Source organism: Nyctereutes procyonoides, unplaced genomic scaffold (assembly GCF_905146905.1).
Source record: "Nyctereutes procyonoides isolate TBG_1078 unplaced genomic scaffold, NYPRO_anot_genome, whole genome shotgun sequence".
In the NCBI taxonomy this organism is placed as follows: domain Eukaryota; kingdom Metazoa; phylum Chordata; class Mammalia; order Carnivora; family Canidae; genus Nyctereutes; species Nyctereutes procyonoides.
In genome coordinates this window covers 3,769,668-3,793,380 of record NW_026575051.1, presented here as the reverse complement: position 1 = coordinate 3,793,380, position 23,713 = coordinate 3,769,668, and the positions used below count along the sequence as shown (strand labels likewise).

At 57.3% G+C, this 23,713-nt stretch overlaps 1 protein-coding gene across 5 annotated transcripts in view; it reads right to left on the bottom strand.

Annotated features, from left to right (window-relative positions):
- Positions 1–3,018: 3,018 nt before the first annotated feature.
- PACSIN1 (protein kinase C and casein kinase substrate in neurons 1) overlaps positions 3,019–23,713 on the bottom strand; it is a 58,858-nt gene continuing 38,163 nt past the window's right edge. Inside the window, exons 1-10 of one of the 5 annotated variants that reach the window (XM_055330878.1) lie at positions 22,455–22,602; positions 11,213–11,360; positions 10,144–10,300; positions 8,723–8,958; positions 8,174–8,329; positions 7,902–8,077; positions 7,410–7,530; positions 7,188–7,315; positions 6,163–6,350; positions 3,019–5,856 (exon numbers count right to left, since the gene is read on the bottom strand). In XM_055330878.1, the coding sequence (XP_055186853.1) occupies positions 5,747–5,856; positions 6,163–6,350; positions 7,188–7,315; positions 7,410–7,530; positions 7,902–8,077; positions 8,174–8,329; positions 8,723–8,958; positions 10,144–10,300; positions 11,213–11,275 (1,335 nt within the window). In that variant the 5' untranslated portion in view covers positions 11,276–11,360; positions 22,455–22,602 and the 3' untranslated portion in view covers positions 3,019–5,746. Of the gene's footprint in view, positions 5,857–6,162; positions 6,351–7,187; positions 7,316–7,409; positions 7,531–7,901; positions 8,078–8,173; positions 8,330–8,722; positions 8,959–10,143; positions 10,301–11,212; positions 11,361–13,044; positions 13,176–22,454; positions 22,603–23,713 lie in introns of those variants that run through there. The other 4 variants (XM_055330877.1, XM_055330875.1, XM_055330879.1 and 1 more) reach the window with 4 other exon arrangements.

Sequence of the window (23,713 nt, the reverse complement as noted above, 5' to 3'; positions counted from 1 at the left end):
ATAAAGATACTAGAAAACCAATGTGGCCTCCGGTGTCTGCAGCAAGTGAGTGGCACAGCCCTGAGGCCACCAATGCTCAAAGTGGTTATGGTCACAGTGGCCTGGGAGTGGTCAAAGGAGGCTTCCTGGGGGAAGCCACATTGAGCTGAGCCTACCAGGAAAGGGATAATTGATCGGTAGAAGCTGTGGGAGAGGCAGTGAGCCCTCAAGGCCAAGGAGGGGCTGGAATGGCCCACATGTCCTCCCCTCCAGGTGCAGGCCAGGGCTCTCTGCCTGAAGTGGCCAGGGTGCTAACCCTCTTTCGAGGGGACCCTGAACCCTGGGGGCTCTGGATGGGGCAGCAGGGGTGCAGGAGTGGGTGAGCACTTCAGCCTCCTGCCTGGGACCCTGGCTCTGCAGCAAAAGGGGTGGAGGAAGGGTTGGCTTGTCTGCAGTGTCCCTTTCTTTTTCCTTTTTTTAAGATTTATTTATTTATGATAGACATAGAGAGAGAGAAAGAGAGAGAGAGAGAGAGAGAGGCAGAGACACAGGAGAAGGGAGAAGCAGGCTCCATGCTGGGAGCCTGACGTGGGACATCAACTCCAGGGCTCCAGGGTCGCGCCCTGGGCCAAAGGCAGGCGCCAAACCGCTGAGCCACCCAGGGATCCCCTGCAGTATCCCTTTCTTGGAGAGTCATGGACCTCTGCAAATGCGCCCTGCAAAGCACCCCATGCCGTTGGGGAAAGGTGGGGTCAGAATGTGTGTGTGTGAGGGGGGAGTGTGTGGGGGGGAGCTGGGCCCACCAGCAACCATCTCAGCTTCTTCACATTTGTTCAGCCAGCTTCCGCGTCCTGAGGACCGACTATGTGCTAGGTGCCTCCACCGCTTTTTTTGTCATGAACCTTTCCAGCAAAACTGTGAGGTAGGGGTTACTCCCCTATTCTGCAGACAATGAAACTAAGGCTCAGAGCAGTTAAATGACTTACTCGAAATCACACAGCCAATCAGTGGCAGAACCAGGAGCTGAACCCGCAGGGACAGTGCTCTCTCTGCCCCTCCACTCCCCTTGTTTTGTGGCTGGTGAGCAGCTCTAGCCTCCATAACCCTCCACTTCTGATGCCAGGCTCCAGGAGACAGGATTGGGAGGCAGCCAGAGCGGCCCAGACCATGGAGGGTTAAATGCTACCCTATACTGCTGCCTTCTGCCCTCAGCAATTTTATTGTCTCCAAAAGAAAGTTTACTCCTGGCAGTGAGCAAACACCACCTTGGCATCTGTCAGTTGGGACTGGACTGGCAGGAGGAGGGGGCCCTGCCCCAGGCCTGTGCCTCTGCCGGGGGGGTGGTGGAGGGGGTGGGGGGGCTGGCTGCCTGCCTCCTTCTAGGGAGGGGGCCCGATTGGGACCCTGGCCAGAACTCAGCTCTACTCTGCTGAACTGGTTTTGTCTCCCGCCTTCCTGGCCTGCCCCCAGTTGAGTCCCTGGAGCCACCTGCTTTCATGTCCCCAGCTGGACCTGGGCCTGGAGCAGCTTGGGGTCTCAGGCTGGGCCGAGGAGGGAGCAGAGGACGGAGGATTAGTGGCTAGGAGTGGGGAGCTGGAGCTACTCCCAGAAAGGGTGCTCTGGAGAGGGGTGAGGCAGCTCCTTGCTGCGTGGATCTGCCACGAGGCACACATCCCCTTGGCAGGCACACACCCCTCCAGTGACACCTCGTGCACTGACATCAACTCCAGAGTCCTCTTCCTCCTCCACACACCTGCCCATCGGAACTCCATCCTGCCCAGGTGTTTCCTGGCCCTCCTCCCAGGACAGTGCCTGCAGGGCTCCCCACAACCGCACAGAAAAGCCTGCACAAATAAGACCAGGCCACCCTTTGTCTTTATTTGAAGGGTCTTCTGTGTGGCTAAAACCAGGGGCTTGTCACTGGAGGTGGATGTGGGGGATAAAGGACACAAGGTGGTAAACAGATCAACCCCCACCTTGACCTTTCCTCCCTGGCCTGAGGCCCCAAGCTGCCAGGGCTTGGGGGCTGCGGTACATGTGCCTCCAATAATGGCTTTGTGTTGGGCCCCACCAGGCTGCCAGGGCCAGAGGGGCCTCAGAAAGATATCTGACCTGACTGGGGGAAGCTGAGGCTGGGGTCCAGGTGGGGATGCAGCGAACTGGCGGCAGAACTGGCCCAGACCTGGGACTCCTGCCTAACCCAGAGGAGACCTACCTGCAAGTGGAGGGTGGGTAATGGAGCTGAGAGCCCAGGACCTCGGTCCTGCCCACCCCCTTGAGCAATCCTCCTAGGGGAGCCCTCCCAGGGTTCCCACATAGAAATGCTGTCAGAGGACAGGCAGGACACAGGAAAACGGGCCATGACCTGATGCCACACCACAGGGAGCCCTGGGACAGTGAACAACTGGAGCCACAGGCCTCAGCAGTCACTTTTACAATTTTGCTTTAAAAACTAAAACCTGGGGTGCCTGTGTGGCTCAGTCGGGTTAAGCATCCTACTCTTGATTTCAGCTCTGGTCATGATCTCAGGGTCGTGGGATCGAGCCCCATGTCAGGCTCTGCACTCAGTGGGAAGTCTGCTTGTCCCTCTCCCTCTGCTCCACCTGCCCTCACCCTGCCCCCACCCCCGGCTTTCTCTCAAATAAATAAATTAATAAAATATTTTTTAAAAACAAATTAAAATAAAGCTTCCTGGTTCAGTGCCCCCCCCCCCATAAATAAATAAATACAAACCTATGTAGGGGTGACCCTTGAACTGTGAGTTTAAAGCCCCAGCAATCTTGATCAGTGCTCATCTCTGGGCACCCAGGACCCTAGGGCCACAGCATCAGAAGCCTCATCTGTCACCTACCACCCTGTGCAGACAGAGCCCAGGGCCCTGGAAGGTTGGGGGATCAGCCCTCAGTCCTCCTGCCCATCAGTGGTCAGCCAGGACAGCACGCAGTATGCTGGGCACCCCCTCCTTGACAGGCCCCCCAAGCACAAACAAGTCTCAGAGAGTTCGAGAGACACACAAGACTCAAGAACACCACGTCCCACTAGGTTGACACAGTTCTGGATTTTATCCACAGTCATACGATCACAACTGATATATATATATATATTTGTATTTATATACCTTTAAATTACACAATCATGTACAAAACAGGTGCATTGCTGAGACCACAGCACTTCTCGGAGTGTCACAAGTGTTGGACGAATGGAGTCAGGAAGCCTAGGGCAGCAGATGGCGGGCAGCAGGGCAGCCCCAGCCCCTTGCAGAGCCAGGCTGTAGAATGGTGATTAACTGGGGACAAAACACATTAGTTGCCGAGCCCCATGGGGCGGGCCCGTGCAGCATTGAGGGTGCAGGTAGGGGCTACAAGAGATGGTGGGCACGGTGAGGGGTGCGGCCCCCACGCTTGGTGGTGAGTGCCCTGACACCAGCACTGACGGGTGGGGCTAGGCCCCTAGAGCTCGGGGTGGGGCGGACGGCCAGGTGGGAAAGCCTCCCACTCCGGGGTCCTGAGGAGCCAGGGGACTAAGAGAGAGTGGTCCCAAATTGGGCCATGGAGGTGGTTGCTCAGAAAGAATGGGATCTCAAGTCCCTGCCCCAGAAAGGGCAGCTGGAGTGCTGAGGGGGACAGGCCTGGGATCCAGCAGGGACCCCAGGCCCTCCCCAGGTGCTTGAAAGCCACTGGCACAGACAAGGAGAGCCCAGGCCCCAAGGCGCAGATGTGCCAGCTTCCTGCCTTCCAAGGGTCCATGGTGAAGGGCAAAGACTCCCAACCCCAACTCCCACCCGGAGGAGAGGCTTTTGGTCTGGAGTCAGATGGGCAGAGGGCTTCCGAAATCCTGCTTTGGGCTCTGAGGGGCCTAGGGCACATCTCAGGCTGCAGCAGACGCCCAGAGAGCAGACAGTAGCAAGAAATGGGAGTCCACCTGTCCCTGGGGGTGCCATCACCCCCACCCTCCAACTCTCCTGACCCTTAGGGAGCTCTGCAGAGTCTGCCGGGATCCTCCGTGCACACGCCAACAGGGTCAGGGCCTGGAGACTGGGGTCCACCACCTGAAAGTGGACTGATGGCAGAAGCAGCCGGAGCAGAAGGACTGAGGGGTGCCAGAAGGCTGGGGTATCACCTGGGCAGCAGGTGCTGTAGAAGGGGGTGGGGTCTCTGCAGCCCTGAGGCTCAGAAGCTCTCCTGGTGCTACAAGAAGTCCCAGAGGTTTCCGAGAGACTCCTCTTCCAGCCACCCCCCCACCCCCCACCCCGGCTGCCTTGAGGTTTTTGTCCTGCCCTGGTCTGGTCTGCTTCAAGCCCCTGTGCCCACATGTGTGGGAGAAGCTGGTACCTGGTACTAATACTTGGTAACCCAACCCTGCTTTCCTTCACCAACCACAGGAAACACTCTGACTCTGGGCAGGTCCTTTGCCTCCTCTACCCCCACCCCCCACCTCCCAAAAAGTCCTTTGAGACCCAGGCCTAGAGATACGGAGGGGCTGCCAGCAGGGGGAATGCTGCTCTAGGGGCAAGGACCAGTTGAGGACGGGACAAGGAAGAAAGACACTGTGACTGTCCTGCTCCGGAGAGCCTGGGAGCCTCCTTCTTGCCAAAGCCACATCTTTCCCATTGGTGCTACTGTGTTCCTAGTGGTCCCAGGCTGGAAAATCCCTTGGACCCTGCAGCATCTTCTTGGGAAGGCCAGAGAAGGGGAGAGAGGGATGGGAGGCCACAAGGCTGTCTGGCAAAAGGGCGAGTTGGCGGTTGGGGGGGTGGGTGCTGGCTGAACTTAGTGAATCTAGGAAGATTCACAAGGAGGGGGTGCACAGGGAGGGTCAGAGGTGTGGTTGGGCAAGGTGCCCTTCTCCCCAGGGAACGGGAGGAGGCTGCTACAGTTGCTGGCTTTGCCCTGGGCTGTGAGGCCTCTCCCCCTGCCTGAGGACTTAGGAGAGAGGGGCAGGGTTTCTGCAAGTCACTGAAGGGTGACTCCAAGCAAGAGCCTGTGCCCAAATCGCCAACAGCTGGAAAGAAGCGCCCCAAGCGGGTCTTGGTGCCACAGCTGAGCCTGGTGCTGGGGTTGCTGAGGGCCTGGCCCCCCTACACTCATCCTTCTATACCCCAGTGACACTGTCACCAACTCCAGCTCACCCCGTCACGTCTGGGGGCGTCTAGGGACCCCAGGACATCGCTATGGGAGAAGACAGCGACTGTTCCTCCTCCAGGCCCACCAGTCCTTAGGGGTGAGGCCAGGGGAAGAAGGGTACTCCCCAGGGCAAAGTGGAAGACTGAAGACTGGGAGGACCCCCTTCTCTGGGGTCTGAAGGGGAGGCCTTTGACAGTAGGGTGGTGGAGGGAGAGGAGCATGGCGGGACAGAAGGAAGAGGTCGGGAAAGCAGGCCCCCAGGAGAGGATGGGGAACAGGTGCTGGCAGCCTGGGGTTGGGAAGCTTAGTCTGTGGGGAGTGCGGGTCCAGGAGACATCCCTCAGGGCTCAGGAGACTCTTTGGTGGGATCTGAAGAGCAGAAGTAATGTCTCTGTTGGGCTAAGTACTAAGACCCTCACCTACCCTGGGGCCATCACCCTGAGTCCCACCACCCTGGCCTCCAGGCGGCCCTGCAAATGCTTCTGTCTCTGTATTTTTTGTTTTGTTCTGTTTTGACTTTTAAAAAAATAAAAGCTTGATCGGAAAATATGTCTGGAACTCTATGGCGAGGGAAGAGGGACGAGAGAGAAGGGAGGGGAGGCAGTGGACGAGGGGTGAGGGGGGTGTGGAGAGGAGCAGGGGAGCTAGATGGCCTCCACGTAGTTTGCGGGGTAGAGGCCCAGCTGCCCACTGTCCAGCCGCCCGCGGCACCATCCCTGCTCGTCCTCCTCGCCCAGCTTGGTGAGCTCATCTCCTAGGAAGGGAACACAGAGGAGTTCATCGACAGGGGCTCAGAGAGAGCTACCCCCACCCCCACAATGCTAGGTGAGCTCTCTAAAACTGGTTATTCTGGGCCATCCCACTGCCCTCCCATCACTGTTCCAAAGCCCGCTCTGGAGCCCAGCCCCAGCCACATCCCGACACCCACGTGTGGCCCCCAGCCAAACCCCTGAACTGGGTCTCGGCCCTGCCCCCCAAAGCCCAGGCCCCGCGTCTTGGGATCCAGCCAGGCTTGGCCCGGCCCCAGCCGCACTCCCTGCCCTCCGGCCGCGCCCCGTACCAGCCTTGAAGCTCAGCTCATCCTGCTCCTGGCCGTCGTAGTCGTAGAGCGCACGCACACGCACTCCCTTGGCGTCGTCCTCGAAGGGGTTGGAGCCCCCGTTGGCCTCATTGCCCCCAAATGGGTTCCCACTCTCGTCATCTGACCACTCGGTGGCATAAGGCTGGCCGCGGTCGTAGCTGCTAACGCTGGGACGCAATGAGAGGACCCCGCATAAACTGCCCCTCCCCTCGTCTCTAGGGCTGCCCCGTCCTGCCCATCAGGGCTCTGGCCCCAAGTTCCACCAAGGCTGGTGTAGGGATGGGCCTCGTAAGAGGGGGTCCCGAGCCAGTGACGCTCATTGACAGCTCTTTCGATAAATATGAGGCAGGACTATTAGCATTATTACCCAGCCTTTGAGTGAGGGGGCACTGCATGGGACCCCTGAGAACATGTGACCCTTCATCTGAGACGGGCAGCAAGTGGATAAGGAGCTTGACCTTTTTTTGTCTTGTTTTGTTTTTTAAGATTTTATTTTTATTTATCCATGAGAGACACAGACGGAGGCAGAGACACGGCAGAGGAAGAAGCAAGCTCCCTCCATGCAGGGAGCCCAATGTGGGACTCGACCCTGGGACTCCAGGATCACAGCTTGGGCCCAAGGGAGGCGCTCAACCACTGAGCCACCTAGGTGTCCCAGGAGCTTGACCTTTTGGACATCATATCCCAGCTCTGAGGCTTACTAACTAGCTGTGTGGCCTTGGGTAAGTCACATCTCTCCGGGTTTCAGTTTCTCCATCTGCAGAATGGGACTCTCTACGCACTTCTCAGTGTTGGGAGGCTTCCAGGAGTTAATATATGGAAAGGGCTTACAGCAGTGCCTGGCACGTAGTAGGAGCTCTCAAAGGATGGACCTACCACTATCTTTGAGAGGAGCATGTGATTCCTGTGATTCAGACCATTTCTTGTCTCCTGAGGTAAAACTCATCTGCCCCAGTATGTGGGCCCCTCCAGCCCCCTCAGGAAGTTCTGCAGGAGGCACTCACCTGCCACGGTCCCCAGCCTGGGATGTGGTCTCCACCACTCCAGTGGCATTGGTCAGCGTCACCCCCTCTGCCTTCTTGGGCTGTTTCTCTTTCTTGGTGGCAGTGTGAGGAAGGTCTGGGTTCCACTCCTGGTGGGTACCAGGGGAGCAGTGAGGCAGGGAGACCCCTGAGGTCCCTTCCAGCCTTTTCCGACTTCCCTTCTCCATCCCCACACTTCCTCACCTCAAACTGGGGCCAGTTCATGGGCATACCAGGACCGCTGGTGCTGCGGAACCACCTGAGGTCATCCTGGGCATCGGCCCCCCGGATAGCCTGCTCCAGCTCCCGGTACACATGGACATAGCTGTGCATGGGGGAGACGGGGAGTTGGGGGGCAAGATGCACCATGGTCCCTTCTCATCCTCGCTGAGGGCCAGAGGGAGCCCATTCAGGGCCAGCTAGGTAGAAGGTGGGCTGGCCAAGGAGCGATGCCTGAGTGGGCAGCCCCAGACACACCAGGGGGCACTCTTTCTTATCCCCACCTCAGCCACTCACCCATCCATCCGGGCATGTTTCCCTGGCAGCCAGCGCTGTATTTGGAGCCTCTTCCTTCTTGGCCCTTGCAGCTCTGCCCACCCCTCCTGTCCCAGTGACATTGGGCCCAGGGGGCCTTACACACCACTTCCACCCCCTGCCCTCTGTGCCCGTGCCCCCCATGCTGCCACGCCCAGCTACCTGCTATTCTCAGCTAGGTTTAGGTGACGTTTGATGTCCAGCAGCACCTCCTTGAGGAAGACCAGCCGCTTTTCCTCAAACTGCTGGCACTGTTCGAACACCTGCTCCATGCCCTCCATGTACTGGGGGGTGGTCTTGCCCACGTCATCCAGCACCTTCTCATACTTCTCCTGCGTCTACAGGCACCAGGGCGAAGGAAGGGTGAGGCCCAGGCACGCGGCTCTCAGTCCCCACCCACTCCCGGCAGCTCTCAGACCCCAGCCCTGGGGCACCTTCTGGACATCCTGCTTGCACTTGTCCACTTTGTCCTGCAGCTTCTTCTGCTGCTCGGGCGTCACTGACTGCTCCGTCTTGCTGTTCATCTCCCGTGTCATGGCCAGCTTCTCCTCTTTGCAGGCCAGATGGTAGGCCTTCTTCGCTGCCTCTAGCTGTGGGCCGGAGGGAACAGGAGGTAGAGCTCCTACTTATAATCAGGAACAGATGCGGTCACTCATCAAGCCCTCCCACCTGCCGGGGGCTGGGGAGCACACGTCCTAAAGAGGCAGAAGGGATGTGGGCCCTTGCTCCAGGTATTTGGGAGCAGTGCCCATCCATCTGTGGATGTTTCCCTGCACGGCACTGCCTGCTGCCTCTAGGGACACCCTCCCATTGGGCACCGTGATGCCTGCCCCATCTGTGGCTATTTCTGCCATCTAGGCAATGCTGCTCCCCGGCAGGCACAATCCCGGCGGGTGAGGTACCGCCCACCCTCTCCAATCAGACTGCCCCTCTGAGCTCAGCTGCCCACCCTCGCCCCAACCGCAGCAGCCACCCCTGGGCACCTCCTTCATCTTCTTGGCCCAGGGCTTCTGGGCCTTGCGGAAGCCGTCTTCAGCCTCCTTGGTCTCCTTGAAGCCGCCCATGATCTGCTTGTGATAGGCATCCTTTTGCCAGTTCTTGACCTTCTCCAGGTCCTCATTCAGCAGATTGTTCTTTACTTCCTGGTGCAGTTCGCTCACCTTGTCCGCCTCCGTCATGATGGCACCCCAGGCCCGCTCCAGGCTGCCATACTGTGGCCCTGAGGAAATGTCACAGGATCACGATGCCCTCATCACCCCCTGCTCAGAGGCCTCTCTCATGCCTCCTTTCTCTGAGGCTTTCCCCGTCCATGCCACATGCACAGAAATGCCCTCCCCTGCTCTCTTTATAGTTTTATCCATCTTTCAGGGCCCATGTACCTCCTCCAGGAAGCTTTCTCTGACTGCTCTGTTCTCACACCCTGCAGCCTGCAGCCCTCACTGAATCCTTCATACAGCATCTGCCTCTCTCTACTCCCTATCTCCCCAGCCAGCTGGTGAGCCCCATGGTGGGGGGCAGCCTGGACCCGGCAAGCTCTCACAAGCCCAGCACAGCACCTGGCACACAGCCGGTGCTTCAGGAATGTTGACTGAGTATAAAACTGAAGAAGCAGCTGGTGACTGATGCCGGGAGGCCACTGGAACCAGACATTCCACAGTCGCTTGTTTGTTCATCTGTATATTGGGGATCAACTCTGTGCCAGGCACAATGCTGGGGAGTACAGGTTTAGCCCCTGCCCTCATGGGATTTAGGGTCTCATGGAAGAAAAAAAAATTAACAAATACATGTAAACCCTAGCCTGAAAGTGTTCCAGATTAAAGGAATCTATACACAGGATAACTAAATGCAGGATGTGATTCTGGATTGGCTTCTGGACCAGCACAAACAATTGCTATAATAAAATTTGCATATGAGTCATATTAAATGTCCTGAATTTGATCGTTGAACTATGGTTATGTAAGCAAACGTCTTATTCTTGGGAGATATATGAAGGATTTAGGGTAGAGTGGCATGTCTCCCACGTAAACAGTTAAAAAAAAATGCATCAGAGAAAGAGGGACTGAGGATACAATGTGGTAAAACGTTAACTGGTGCACCTGGGTGAAGACTACATAGTTCTCTCTCTGATTCTTGCATCTTTTCTCTAAGAAGTTAAAAGTATTTGGAAATAAAAAGGCCTGGTTTTGTTTTGTCTTTTTAATCCAACCTAAAATCGTACAAAGTCGAGTAGAACAGGGACAGGGAGACCCGGCTTGGTCTGGGAGGGTCAGGGCGCAGTGTGGGGCCGGGGCCGGGGCCCGGGCCGGGGCCGGGCCGGGGCCGGGGGCTGCAGGTGCATCCGCGTGGCGGGGCGCCCTGGGGCCCCAGACCGTGGGCAGCGCGCCCGGGGCGGGCATGGGAGCACCTTTCTCGAGGAGCTGGCGCCAGCGCTTGGCCCAGTCGGTGAGCTGCTGTGCGTAGGCCTTCTCGATCTTGGCGCGCTCCTGCACGCAGTTCATCAGGTCGTTACACAGGCGGTGGCCGTCGTCGATGCGCTTCACCGTCCGCTTGTAGTTCCCCACCTGGCGGCCAAGGACCAGCACGACTCCCGCGGGCTCCCCGCGCCCCCGCCCCCGCCCCCGCCCCGGACGCCGCCGCGACCTCCTTCCCCCTCCTCACCGCCTCGCCGCCCCGGAACGCGCTGGGGGCCCCTCCTCCCCTCACTTTGGGCGGGGCGGGGGGGGGGGGTTGCTCAGCACCCTGCGCCAAACCTCACGGCCTATACACTCCCTCACCTGGCTTGCCACATAATTTTCTCGCTGCCACAAAGTGCAAGATTTTTATAATTTGGACCCAGACTTGAATGAATTATTCATCTTGTTCTTGCAGCTAAACGTATTATATTTATAGAGCCATGTAAGTGTTGAGCTGAGCCGCAGCTTCTTGACATAATATTATGTTTTGTAGACATCTCATTAAACACTTATTAATATAGGCTTGGCAGTTTTTGCTTTGGGTTTAGGAAGCCGATCGAAAACATGTTATTCCTTGGTCTCAGATAGTTTGGGAGCCGCCTGAAATGCTGGCTTCTCCTCTGGTCTCCACCTCTTTGTTGCTGTGGGGCTTCTGGAATTCACGCTACAGGGAAGGGGGTGGGGAGCCTCAGTGAAAGGCTGTGTAAGCTGTGAAGCCCTGCACCTGCCTTCCTGAAGGTCAGGGTCTGAGTGAGATTCCCTAGAGCAGCCAGTCAGGAGGAGCCTGTTCCACATCACAAAATGCGGCAGGATCTCTCCAGGGGCAGCTGTGGGGCAGAGGGGCTCTGGGCTTGGTGGGCAGTGGTTTTACCCCACTTCATGGCTACGGCTGCCTGTTGAATGCCAAGGAATTTGGAGGGACCCGAGGGGCTGGGGAGCAAGGTTGTGGGTGGGTGGGAGCCTGGCTGCCACAGGGCCAGGCCATCTGGCCTCCAGGACTGGGGAGCGTCAAAGCCTCACCTCCCAGAAGCTGTCAGTGGTCTCCTCCGGAGCTAGCGAGGCCTCGTCGTAGGAGCCAGACATGGTGTAGCCGTGGGGGGACAGGTGGGTGTGCAGTGGTGGTCAGCAGGCTGGGCTGCTCATGCGCTGGGAGGGTAAAGAGAGATCCCTGGAGAGGGGAAGTGCCCCATGTGGCCCATTCCAGGCCTGAGGCCCAAACCTGCTGTGGGGATGAGGGCTCCACAGGCTTGAGCCTTGCATGGGGATGGGGACTTCCTGCTGGGGGACAGGCTCCCCATCCTTACGGTAACCCCAAGAGTAACCTCGTAGCACCCCTTGTGTAGACCCCCCCATCTTGCCTCCCTTCACTCCATATCCTCTCCCCCAGATCCATTCTTCAGCTCCAGTGTGGCAGCTCTTTTCAGAAGCCAGCCCCAACTGCCAGAACCATGGCACCCACAACTGTTTTTGTGCTCCTGGACTCAAAGTTAAAAGTCAGGGATCCCTGGGTGGTGCAGCGGTTTAGCGCCTGCCTTTGGCCCAGGGGGCGATCCTGGAGACCCGGGATCGAATCCCACATCGGGCTCCCGGTGCATGGAGCCTGCTTCTCCCTCTGCCTATGTCTCTGCCTCTCTCTCTCTCTCTCTCTGTGTGACTATCATAAATAAAAAAAAACCAACCAGCAACTCTACAGTAAATTCTTTTTTTTTCTACAGTAAATTCTTAAAAAAAAAAAAGTTAAAAGTCAGAACCATACACTTACATATTTCTTTATATAAACCTGCAGTTGGCCTCAGAAACACACACAGCTCCTCGAAGGCAGCAATCAGGTGAATCTTTATGCACGTCCTGCCTCCCCTCCCCAGGACCTGGCATCCTGTAGGGCCCACTAAGGCTCCGTGACCCCAGCTGGTTCTCAATCTGCCCCCCTTAGCACTGCCCCCACCCTGATCCACCTGAACCCTTGCACCAAATATACCCTCCTTAGCTCTCCCACCCAACAGAGTCCCTGGTCTCAGCCCCTAGAGCCTCAAGTCCCCCACCTGGAACCTGGACCTGAGCTCCCTGGAAAGCTGGCAGCAGGGCCCACCTCCCATCTCTGGCCCAGGCTGGGCCCCTGTAAATGCCCTTTTGCCTGCCCCGGTGCCAGGCCTCAAAAGCCTCCATTAGCCACTTACGTGTCTCTTTAAGAGTCCCAAACATGCAGCTTCCTGGCCTACAGGTCAGACCACTGTGATCTGTGTGAGCACTGGAGTGGCTGTGTGTGGCCTGGATCTGTCGGCAGGCATTAAGGCTGTCCAATCTGGGCCATGTGCTGCCCCAGGGCTGCGATGCTGCCCTTCCCCGTGCCCCCACCCAGGCCTTGCTGCCAACCCATGCAAGAATGGCTCAGGAGACAGGACCCACAGGGCCAGGGACCTGGTCTTCAAAGGGGCAGGGAGGCCAGGGCAGGAATGACCCCATGAGGAGCTGCCAGCCTCAGGGTAGGGGATGCCCAAGGGATGCCTCCCTGCCTCTGCACTGCTCAGGGACTATGAGCCCTCTCCCGAGGGGCAGCCCGAGTGGCTCCGTGGTTTAGCGCCACCTTCAGCCCAGGGCATGGTCCTGGAGACACAGGATCGAGTTCCATGTAGGGCTCCCTGCATAGAGCCTGCTTTTCCCTCTGCCTGTGTCTCTGCCTCTCTCTCTCTCTCTCTCTGTGTCTCTCATGAATAAATAAATGAAATCTTTAAAATAAAAATAAAAATTAAAAAAGAACCTTCTCCTGTGAGAATACTGGGGGAGGGTTGGCCTCTGCGAAGTTCACACCCACCTGGGGGTCCCTGGGATGCCCAGCCCCTATGGCAGCTCACCTTCAGGCTCAGGGCAGGTGGCATCGCCACGTGAGGATCCTTGGTCAAGGACATCCCTGCCTTCCCTGGCTTCAGTCTCCCTGTCTGTCCAGGGGCTAGTGCCCAACTCCCAGTAATAACCCAGTACTGCCTCCTCTTTGCTCCTCCCAGGCTCTAAATATATTTTGTTCCACTCCCCTTCACAAAGCCTCAGACCAACCTTCCCACAAACTCATGCACAGTGGGGGTGGGTGGGAGGAAGGGCGGCATCAAGGGACAAAGAAACAAGTCTGGATTTTGATTTTTCTGAATTTGGCACTTCACCTACAAAGCAGCGTTCACTTCATAAAGAGCAACGCACGTAGATATGGGAAAGTGAAAGGCAGGGATATTTAATGAAGGACTTTCAGCCAGGTTAGATTAAGTATCTCTGGGACCAGAGCCCTCTCTAGAATCCTTGAAATCATACAGAACCATGCTCTTTGGGGATTCAAATAATGCTCAGTTGTCATCAGGCTAGCAGTGGGGGCAGGAAGGGGAGGAGGGTAGGGACATGCCCTCATGAGAGCAAAGGTCGAACCTACCCAGGTAGTGGGGAAGTGACTTGACCAGCCTGGATCAGAGGGGGCGGGGTGCATCTTCTCTCCCCATGACAGAGGCATGCCTCCCCTCACCCAGCAATGCCACTCCTAGGAATTCACCTTCCAGCCAGCAGGGCCATGCTGCCTAATTCCATTTGCTGCAGCACTGCTTGCAAAAGCCTAAGGCTGGAAACATCCCTGCTTCCCAGCCAGGGGACTGCCTAAGGAGATTATGGTGCAGACACATAACAGAATGCTCTGGTCCTGAACTGAACCCTCCCCAAGTCATGCCACTAAGACAAAAGGAGCAGGGTGCAGAAGAGCGAGGCTGTGGATGCTTCCATTTGTATGGGGGAAAAAATACAGACAGGGAACACTTCTGGAAAGCTGGTAGTGGTGGTTGCCTTCAGGGAACTAGTTGGCTGGGGAATGTGATGGGAAGGAGAGTAGGCATCTGGCATCTGTCGGTCCTTTATGCCTTTTAAATTGTGCCTTGTATGCATAAATTGCATATTTTTAAAAACCCTCTGGCCCAGGGCACTTGGGTGACTTAGTGGTTGAGTGTCTGCTTTTGGCTAGGGTCCCAGGAGTCCCGGGATCGAGTCCCACATCGGGCTCCTGGCATGGAGCCTGCTTCTCCCTCTGCCTGTGTCTCTGCCTCTCTCTGTATGTCTCTCATGGATAAATAAATAAAATCTTAAAAAAAAAGAAAACCTTCTGGCCTGCATTGGAAGGGAGCTGAGGGAGCTCAGCCAGGACCCAGGGTATACCAGACACACAGAGGAAGGGGACAGCTCTGCAAAGACCTGGCATGTCAGATGGGATGGGAATGCACGAGGGCAGAGACCAATCTCCACTCTGTCCAGGCCCAGGGCCAGGAGAGAGGATTTGCTGGGGCCCCTCCCTCAGTGCAGGTAAGTCATGGGTCTCAGGGCTCCCAGCTGAGTTAGCATGTGTAGTTCTAGCCTTGGGGGTCCCTGCTGTGTCACCAAACTGCGGTGTGACCTCAGGCAATTCACATGACTGTCAGGCCTCGCTGTGAAATGAGGATGGTACGACCCAACGTGAGGCCTGGATGAAGCGGTGAGGGGCCAGGTTGGACCCGCACAGAGGGAGGCTCGGGGAGACAGGCAGGCAGCACTGGGGAGAGGATGCAGGAGGGGGCGGGCCCCCAGCACTGCCTGGCGAGACACCCTGCGCCCACCTCCTGCAAATCAGCCTCACACCCCACCCTGGGCGCAAGTGGGAGGCTTAACTCTGGCAAATGCCATGGTCTTCCTGAATGGTGGTCAGGAGCCGCCGTCACTGAAAACACTGCATCTCAGAGTCAGGAAGCTGGTGTGGCCAGCATCTATCATGCCCATGGGCAAGCCTGATGCACTCTTAGCAGAACCCATTGAATGGGCACGATGCCCATCAGACTTTTTTTCCTGGTGGTTGTAAAGCAATTGCGGCCCTCCAAGCCCTTTATCATTGATAATAACAACTGGCATTTATGGAGCACATACTTGGTGCCAAGGACCGTTCATGTGTCTTAATTCATCAAATCCTGCAAGCAAGCCACTACGGCAGGTGCTACTATCACCCCCACATTATCGCAGAGAGCATCCAGAGGCTGGGACATGACCGAAAGAGCTTGTCACCTCTCATTATTGATTTGTCACCATTGCTGTAGTGGGGGTGGCAGGCCCATGGCGGGGCCACGTGGGGCGGGGTGGGGTGCTATTTTTGTACAGCCAGGGAAGGAGCCAGGTCTCTCTCGCCCACAAAGGTAGTACAGCCCTCAGTGTGCTGACCAGGGGGCATGGGCTCTGCTCCAGCCCTACCACTTCCCGGTGGAATCCCAATCAAGTCCTGTCACAGTGTCCTGGTTTTCTAACTCCTCTGATGGGAAACAATATTTCAGTCTCATGTGACACTCAAATGGTAAAAGGGTAGGAAACTCTTATTGAAAAATACAGACCATTTATGGAAGTGTGAAGTTTGCATGTTGGCCTTGACCTTTCCTCTATAGGGAGAAAGGAGCCCCAGGGTGAAAGGTGTCCCCCTTAGGGCCCCAGGCTTCTAGTCAGCTGCCTCTGAAAGCCCCTGGAGGGCTGGGGCCTGTTCACCCTGGCATGAAGAAGGGACATGAGCCCAGAGAGAGTAGGCCTGCTGTGGACAAAGGCACCATGTGGACTCGTGCATCAGAGGTCACTAACAACCACAGGCCTCAAAGTCACCACGGCCCATTTCTCTTCCCGCCACCACCCAACCATCAGCAGATCCCAGGCCCTGCTCTCAATCACACTGGTCCCAGCCCCATCACTCTCCTCAGTGGCCTCTTTACTGGCTTGCCTGCCTCTGACCTTGTGTCCCTCACCCCTGCGCCCACTCCAGTCTGTTCCCCACTGCAACAGCCAGGGGACTTTGGTAATTCCTAAGTCAGACCCCACCACTGCCCTACTCGGAATCCTCCCATGACTCCCCATTTCCTCCAAGTAAAAGTCTAATTCTTTCCCAGGAGGCCCTGCATCTCCTCCAGCTCCACCGACCTCCTTGCTGCTCTAACCCCAGGGCCTTTGCACTTGCTGGAATGCCCCCAGCCCCAGATTTCCATGTTTGCTCAAATGTCCTGACCTCCCACCATCTCACTTGACACCCTTCCCCCCCCCCCAGCACTCTCCTGTCTCCCTGTCCTCGCTTTAGTAATCTCCACAGCACGTGCTACCATATGCCAGGCTCCCAACATTAGAGTGCTCATCCTGTTTGTGTCTTCCTCTCTCACTGAAATGTCAGCTTGCTAAGGTCAGTAAATTTTGTCTGTCTGGTTCTCTGCTGTATTTCCAGCATCCAGAGCAGTGCCTGGCACATAGTTAAGTGTGTGATATGTTTCTGTTGAATGAATGAATAAATGCCAAGCACCTTCTGGAACATTCATTCATTAAATAGCAGAAATACTGAATTCTATACCTCAGAGGCAAATACGGCACACAGTAGGTACTCAAGAAATGTTGATAATGATGGTGATACAACCAAAAGCCAGAATCTCACAAGAAGGCTTCCAGATCCCCCCTGCCCTCTGTTCTCAGGCTGCCCACTTCTCTTGGCATCCCCCCTTCCTCTCCTCTTGGCCAACCCTCAGGGTCCAGTTCCAGGGTCTCTTCCTCCCGGATCCCAGTGACGATTCTGCCCTAAGGTGGTGCCCTCCCTCCTCGGGGATCCGCATCATACAAAAGAGGCTGTTCTAGTACCCTCTTTTCACTCTCCCGCTATATCAGCTATGACAGTTGAGTACCTGCGATATGCCAGCCTCTTCCTACCCTTCACCTCCAATCCTCACGGCAGCCCACTGAGATGGGCAGTGACTCCCATCTTCTCTGAGACGCAGAGAGGTTAAATGACTTGTCCAAGATCACACAGCAGGGAGGACACGGAGTCAGATCCAGGCCCGGGGCTGCATCCTTCTCCTGCCCCCCACCAGGTGCCCAGTGCAGAGCCAGCCCCCCTCCCCCGTGGGTGTCACCTGGCCCTCCTGGCCTAAGACACTCTCCCAAAGGAGCGGCTCAGCTCAAACCTGGCCGGGGCCATGGGATGCTTGAGCCGCCTCCCCCTCACCCGGGGTGGGTCTCAGGTCCCGCACACATTCCCAGCGGCAGCCCTGCTCCTCCCGGTACCGAGGTGGACCCGATACCCTGAGGTGGACCCGCTCACCGTGCCTGACGTGGGGCCACACGGGGACTCTTAGCAGCCTCTGCTGCCAGAAGAGCAAGATGCAGCAGGAAGGATCGGGGTCAGCTGTGAGGTGCCGGCCTCCGCCCCTCCTCCCCACCCTGTGTTCATTCCAGCCTCTGCTCCTTCGTTCACACCTTCCCCCTGCCCGGGGTGTGTGCCATCACTGCCTCCCATCACTGTCTCTCCCAAAATAAAATAACCCTGTTTCCTTTCCAAGGGCCCACTCAGTCCCACTTCCTCCAAGAAGCCTTCTCTGAATACCCCAGCCCTCACCTACTTCACCCCTACGCCCTGGTGCAGTTCTTAATCACACCTGTCACAAACCACCACATTTTGCTGGTTCCCTCTCGACAAGCAGAGAAAATCCTGCTATGTTAGCACAGTAGTTGAGAGCACTGCCTGTGGGGCCAGACAGATCAACTGAGTTCAAACCCCAGCTCTGCCATTTGCCAGCTGTGTGACCTTGGTAAGCTGCTTAAACTCTCCGTGCCTCAGTTTCCCCATCAGCAAAATGGAGGTGAGGACACTGGCTACCCCATGGGGTTCTTGTGCAATGAATGCCCTGGTGCAGGAGGCCCCATGTTAACTCTTGGTATTATTATCAGAGATGTTATTACCTGTGCTTCTACAGCTGCAGAGCTTTCAAAGCAGGAGATGCTCATCTCCCTGGAGGGCTTCACACCGCCCCCCTCAATTTGAGCTAATGGCCCCCAGAGACCTTTGCTAAAGACTGACTTGCATCCCCACTATACTCATGTGCTAATATTTATCCCCTCCCCAATGTGACTGTGGTTTGGAAACAGGGCTTTTAGGAGGTGATTAAAGGTTCATGAAGTCAGAAGGGTGGAGTCCCCATCTAATAGGACTGGTGGAGGAAGAGAGATGCTCACTGTCTCCCTCTGTGCCGGCATTGAGAGAAGTCGGTGTGAGGACAGGGCAAGACGGCAACTGTCTGCAAGCCAGGAGGAAAGGCCTTCCCCGGAACCCAGTAGGCTGATACCTTGATCTTGGGCTTCCAGACTCTGAGACTGTGGGAAATAAATGCCCGTGGTTCATGCCACCCCGTCTCTGGTGTTCTGTGCTGGCCACCTGAGTTGAGAGTCCCTTCCATGACTGTTGGGCCTCATCTGGGACCCCCAGGTCTCCAGGTGCCCTGTGAGAAGAGTCCAGGCCTGGCTTCCTCTTGCCTTCTCTCTGGATATAAAATCCAGGCCTCACATCCTCCATCTCCTCTAAGGTAAGGCCCATGGGGCAGTCCCCAAGGGGCCCTCCCTTCAGAAATGAGTCCCAAGGTAGGGTGGAAGAAAGGGGATGGAAACACAAATGGGGAAACTGAGAGGCAGAGCCTGGATCTGCATTGAGGCTGGAGAGCCCCAGAGAGGCCCAGGGTCCGGGGGACCAGGTAGGATCATCCTCAGCAGAATATGGGTAAAGCCAGTGATCAAAGCCACTCCACCTCAGTCACCCTGTCCTCTCCTCCCCTCCTCCCTAGACTCTGACCTTTGGCCTTTACCCTCCCTATTCTCCCCCTCTTCCACCAGCCCCAGACACTCTCTCTCTCTCCTCCAGAAAATCATCACTAAAGGTGGCCCCATCCTGCACCCTGCCGGGGTCCCAGGCCAAGTGGATGAGGAAACATCTCATCCAGCGGCCTGTCCATCTCCAGGGAGCCCTAGGACAGTGCTGGTGTCCGTGCCGTGTAGCAGGCTTCACAGGGAATGAGGCTGGCCTCCCATGGAGCTTCTACCCACGCCAGGCGGAAGGCCCAGAAGTGAATACATATCATCTTGCTCGCTAGGCGGTAGTGACAAGAGTTAGGGGGACACCAGGCAGGTTGAGGGGGTCAGGAGCGGCCTTCAAGCAACGGGGGCATATGGTGCATACACACTCCAGCAGCCCCTCTCAGTGGGCTGAGCCCGGGGTGGGTCCTCCAGTGCCTCCCAGAGGTCCCCAGCAGGACTGCTTGCAACAGGCTCCCTGTCTCACCTACACATGCTCATTGTTTCCACGGGCCATCGCCCAAATCAAATCCTTGTCTCAGGGTCAGCTTCTTGGGAAGCCCAAACCATAACACCACAGATGACGAGGCAGGAGTGGGAGCTGGCGATACACAGGCCCCCATCCTCTGTGTTCTGGGTGCATCTCTCTCCTTGGGAGCAGTCATCCCACATACCTGGCTCCCCGAGAGGGTGGGTCCTGTCCTGAGCCCTCTGCGTCCATGGCCTCCTGGAGGATGGGGGTCAGATCGGGCTGCTGTTCTGTAGGGGCAGCTCCCGATGGGTGCACTGCATGCTTCTCCCCAACCCCCGGCAGAGAACTTTGGGATGAATTCCCACCCAAAGGAAGCTACCCTCTGTCTTCAGTGGGACTGGGGGTGGAATGCATACAGCTCACTTTCTTCCCCTTCCTGGCCAGGTAGAGACATCCTGGCGATGGCTGGAGCAGCTTCTGCACAACATCCTGTCCAGCTTGATGCCCCTGAGGCAACTGTCCAGCCAGGGGGCCCTGCGCCCCTTCCCTTGTGATGGCCCAATTGCAGGCCCTTCATCACAGCACAGACGCAGAAGGCCAGCCCCAGTTTTATTCTGCAGTCCAGGTCCTTGCGGGGCAGCTCTGAGCTACAGTGAGCAAGACAGAAACCCCCATGCCCTCACAGAGCTGACGTGCAGAAGCCCTGAGGTGGAAGCATGGCTGCCATGGTTGAGGAATAAGGGGGCCATGTGGCTGGAGGGGAGTGAGTGACAGGGAGAAGGAAGGAGTCAGGTCAGGGAGGTTGAGGTGGGGAGGCTGAGGCAGGAGGCTGACCCCACAGGGCCCTGTAGGGCAGAGTGAGACCTCTGACTTCCTCCCTCAGAGTGAGCTGCGGGGTTTGAGAAGAGGTAGGATGTGACTGGGCTTAGGTTTTGAAGGATCCTTGGCTGCCGGGGAGATAGTGATGAGGGCAGGACGGGGGGAGCAGAGGGCAGGAAGCGGCAGGCAGGTGCCTGCAGTCCTTGAGGTGAGAGCAGACCAGCTCCAAAGGCAACCGGGGCAGGCACAAGTGGCTGCAGGCCGGAAATACTCTGACTCAGGAGCCAATGGGATTTGCTAATGGCTTGAAAGAGAGCGTGAGGCATGGAAGGAGTCAGAGACACTCTGGGGTTTGGGCCTGAGTGGCCAGCAGGTGGAGGACTATTTCCTGAGAAGGCAGCCAAGTAAGAGAGACTGTTTGGGGGAGCCTAGGACCTTGGCTTTGAAGACTTAAGATGCCCATAAGGAGCCTCCTTTCCCCCCGAGCTCCTACACAGGAGGGGCCAGCCTAGGGCTAAAGTGTCCTTCCAGCCTGTCCCAGGACCCCAGCCCGTGGCTAAGCCCCAGGCCTCTGAGTGTCCTTTCAACCCCTTTCTGACACCGAAAAGACTAATTCAGAGAGGCTGGGTCTCACACTGGCTTCCACTGCGGGCCCACTGGGTGCAAAGGGGTAGACTTGGGAAATGTGCTCCAGGAGGCCATCCTGGTGGGCTCCCTACCCCAAGTGTGGGGACAAGACAGAGACCCAGAGCAAGCACAGCCCCTAGGGACATGTAGGGCAGAAAACAATGAAGAAGAAGAATGTGGCCTAGAGAAGGCGGTGAGGAGCAGAGAAGGGCAGGGCCAGGCCTAGAGGGTCTGGGGGAAGGGATGGCTCCTTCCAGCTCTTGCCAAAGCAACCTGCCCCCTGTTCTGGCTGGGATGGAGGCAGGCTCAGCTGTAGAAGATGAGGCAGGACAGATGACCGTGTCAGGCCTTGGTGGGGAGGGGGGTCCCCACCTCCTTGTGAAGGAGAGAGATGAGCAAAGAGGGTGGTGGGGTTCAGAGGAGCAGGGGGCCGACTGTGACAGTGTATATGGGTTACCTGGCCACCAGTTTCTGGGCAGATCGACACCGCCACCTTGTCTGGCCTTCTCACTCCCAGGCTGTCAGCCCCACGGCAGAAGCCCCCTGCACCTAACGTTCAGCAGGGGCAACTAATGTTTGCAGAAATGAAGGAGCTTCCTGGCGAGTATTACCCCACCCCATTACAGGCCCCAGGATCCCTCCCTAGTCCCTGCACCTGGTACTCTGACCCCCACGTGCCCAGGGAAATGGGAAGCCCCATAATGTGATGCCAAGGCCCAGCAGAGGACCCAGCCCAGCTCTCGGGGTACACTAGATGAGAAGATCCTTCTCTGCCCAGGCACATGGAGCAAACCAGGGCTGCACACACCAATCCCCTGCCCTTATTGGGCTAGGATTTGCCCCCCCAATGCCAGCCAAGGCCCTTCAGCTCTGTCCCAGGGCAGGACCAGACCAGGTGCAACTCACGCGATGAACTGCACGCCGATGAACTGCACGCCCTCTCCTGTCCTTTGGCCCAGGTCCTCCCCGAGCCCCAGCCCCACCCCCTCCTGAACAGCGGGCAGAGGCTCCTCCGCAGTGGCAGTGTGGCAGTGCCGGAGCTCCCCAGCAGCCTCCGAGTCTGTCCCCAGGAGCAATGCAGCAGAGGGACAGACACGGGGGAGGGAGGACCACAGGCACCCCCACCCAATCCAACATGGAGATCCTGGGCTTGCTGGGGTCCCCCAGGAGGTCTGGGGCTCAGGACTGCAGGGAGAATGGGGAGCAAAGGGCCTGAGCTTGGGGGAGGAGAAGGATGCCTCTTGCCTGACCAGGGGGCTCGAAGCCCAATGCCCGAGATCACCTGGGGCCAGCAGAGGCAGCTGCTGTGGAGGGTGGGACGTGAATCTGCTGCTCTCCAACGGCCAGGGCCTAGCAGGGCCCTGAGTGGGAGCAGGGGATATCCTCACCTTTCCCTGCCCACCCCTCCAGCCTCAGCCTGGGGAGGGGTAGCCCTGTGGATCGCTGGAAGTGCCAGCCTCCCCGCAGCCCACGCCTCCAGCAGGGAGAGCGTTTCTACAGTCAGGACCTGTGGCGAGAGGGACAGGAGTGCAGAGGGGGAAGGCAGAGGTGGGGATTGTCCTCCTGTTCTGAAGAGGGCCTCCCAGGATGCAGGCTGCTCCCCCCCAGGTCCACTGACCCTGGCCCCTCCAGCCAGTATGCTTCCTACCAGGTGCTTGGAGGCAGGGGGACCCCACTCTCCCTGCAGCCTCTTCCAGCTGTCCCCATCGGGATGCCTACCTGGGCCTGTCTGGGCACCAAGCCAGGGGCAGGTAGGTGCTCACCACCCCCGCTGGGCCAGGCCAGGGCCGGAGGGGCTGGCTGTCCTCCACCGTCTCCGTGGTGGTGGGCAGGGAGGGGGCCTGGTGCCCGGGTGGGGGGCTCGGTCCTCTCGGGTTCCCTCCACCACCGGCTCAGGAAGGCAGCAGCGCCAGAACTGCAGAAGCCAGCTCCCCGCCCCCCACTGCTGCCTCCTCCCCTCCCTCCTCCCGACCCGCCTCCTTCCCCAGCCACCCACCTCCTTCTGCTCGTTTCTATGGCAACCGGGCAATGCTGCACAGCCAGCCTCCCTCCCGTACACCAGGGGACGCTGCCCTGCTATGTGGGGAGAACGTCACCTCGGGTGGGGTGAACAGACGGGCTCACAAGGCCACTCTTGACTGGGGGACCCTGCTCCAGGCCCTCTGCTTTCTCTCTCCCCAAGACCCTCCCTCCCAACATCCCTCGGAGACACTGCGAGCAGCACCTTCCCAAGCACTTGCCTTGGGTCCTTAAACTTCACTGCCTGCTGCTCCGTAAGCATTTGTTTGCTTCATCATTTACACTCACTTGGTCATTCTTCACGATTTTATGTTGAGCCCATTCTGGGGTAGGCTGAGTATGGGATGCTCATCTGACAGTCTCATCCCTTTGAGAATCCAGACCCTTTTTACAGACTGGAAAAGCTGAGGCCTCCAGTTGTAAAACAACTTGTCTGAGCATCTGAGGCTCCTGGGCTGGTTACTGGCAGGGAGGCCTTGTGATTCCAGTTCTGGTGCTGCTCCCACAGGGCCACCGCTATCACATACCCCTCAAAGAAGACAGCTAGGCTCGCACTGTACACGTGTGATCTACATGTGGCAGCCACGTGCCACACAAATGTACACCCCAACAACACACTTAAAGATACAAACACCCACATGTATTTGCACCCATGCAGTTCCACAAGTCTACATGCACAGGTGACAGATGCATATGCATAACTAGAACTGTAACATCAGCATTTATGCACCTTTAAGACACGTGTGCACACATCTACATGGATCCAGAACACGTAATACATAAACCCTTTCTTTAAAGTTTTTTTTTTTTTTTTTTTTTTTATTTATGATAGGCACACAGTGAGAGAGAGAGAGAGAGGCAGAGACACAGGCAGAGGGAGAAGCAGGCTCCATGCACCCGGAGCCCGACGTGGGAGTCGATCCCGGGTCTCCAGGATCGTGCCCTGGGCCAAAGGCAGG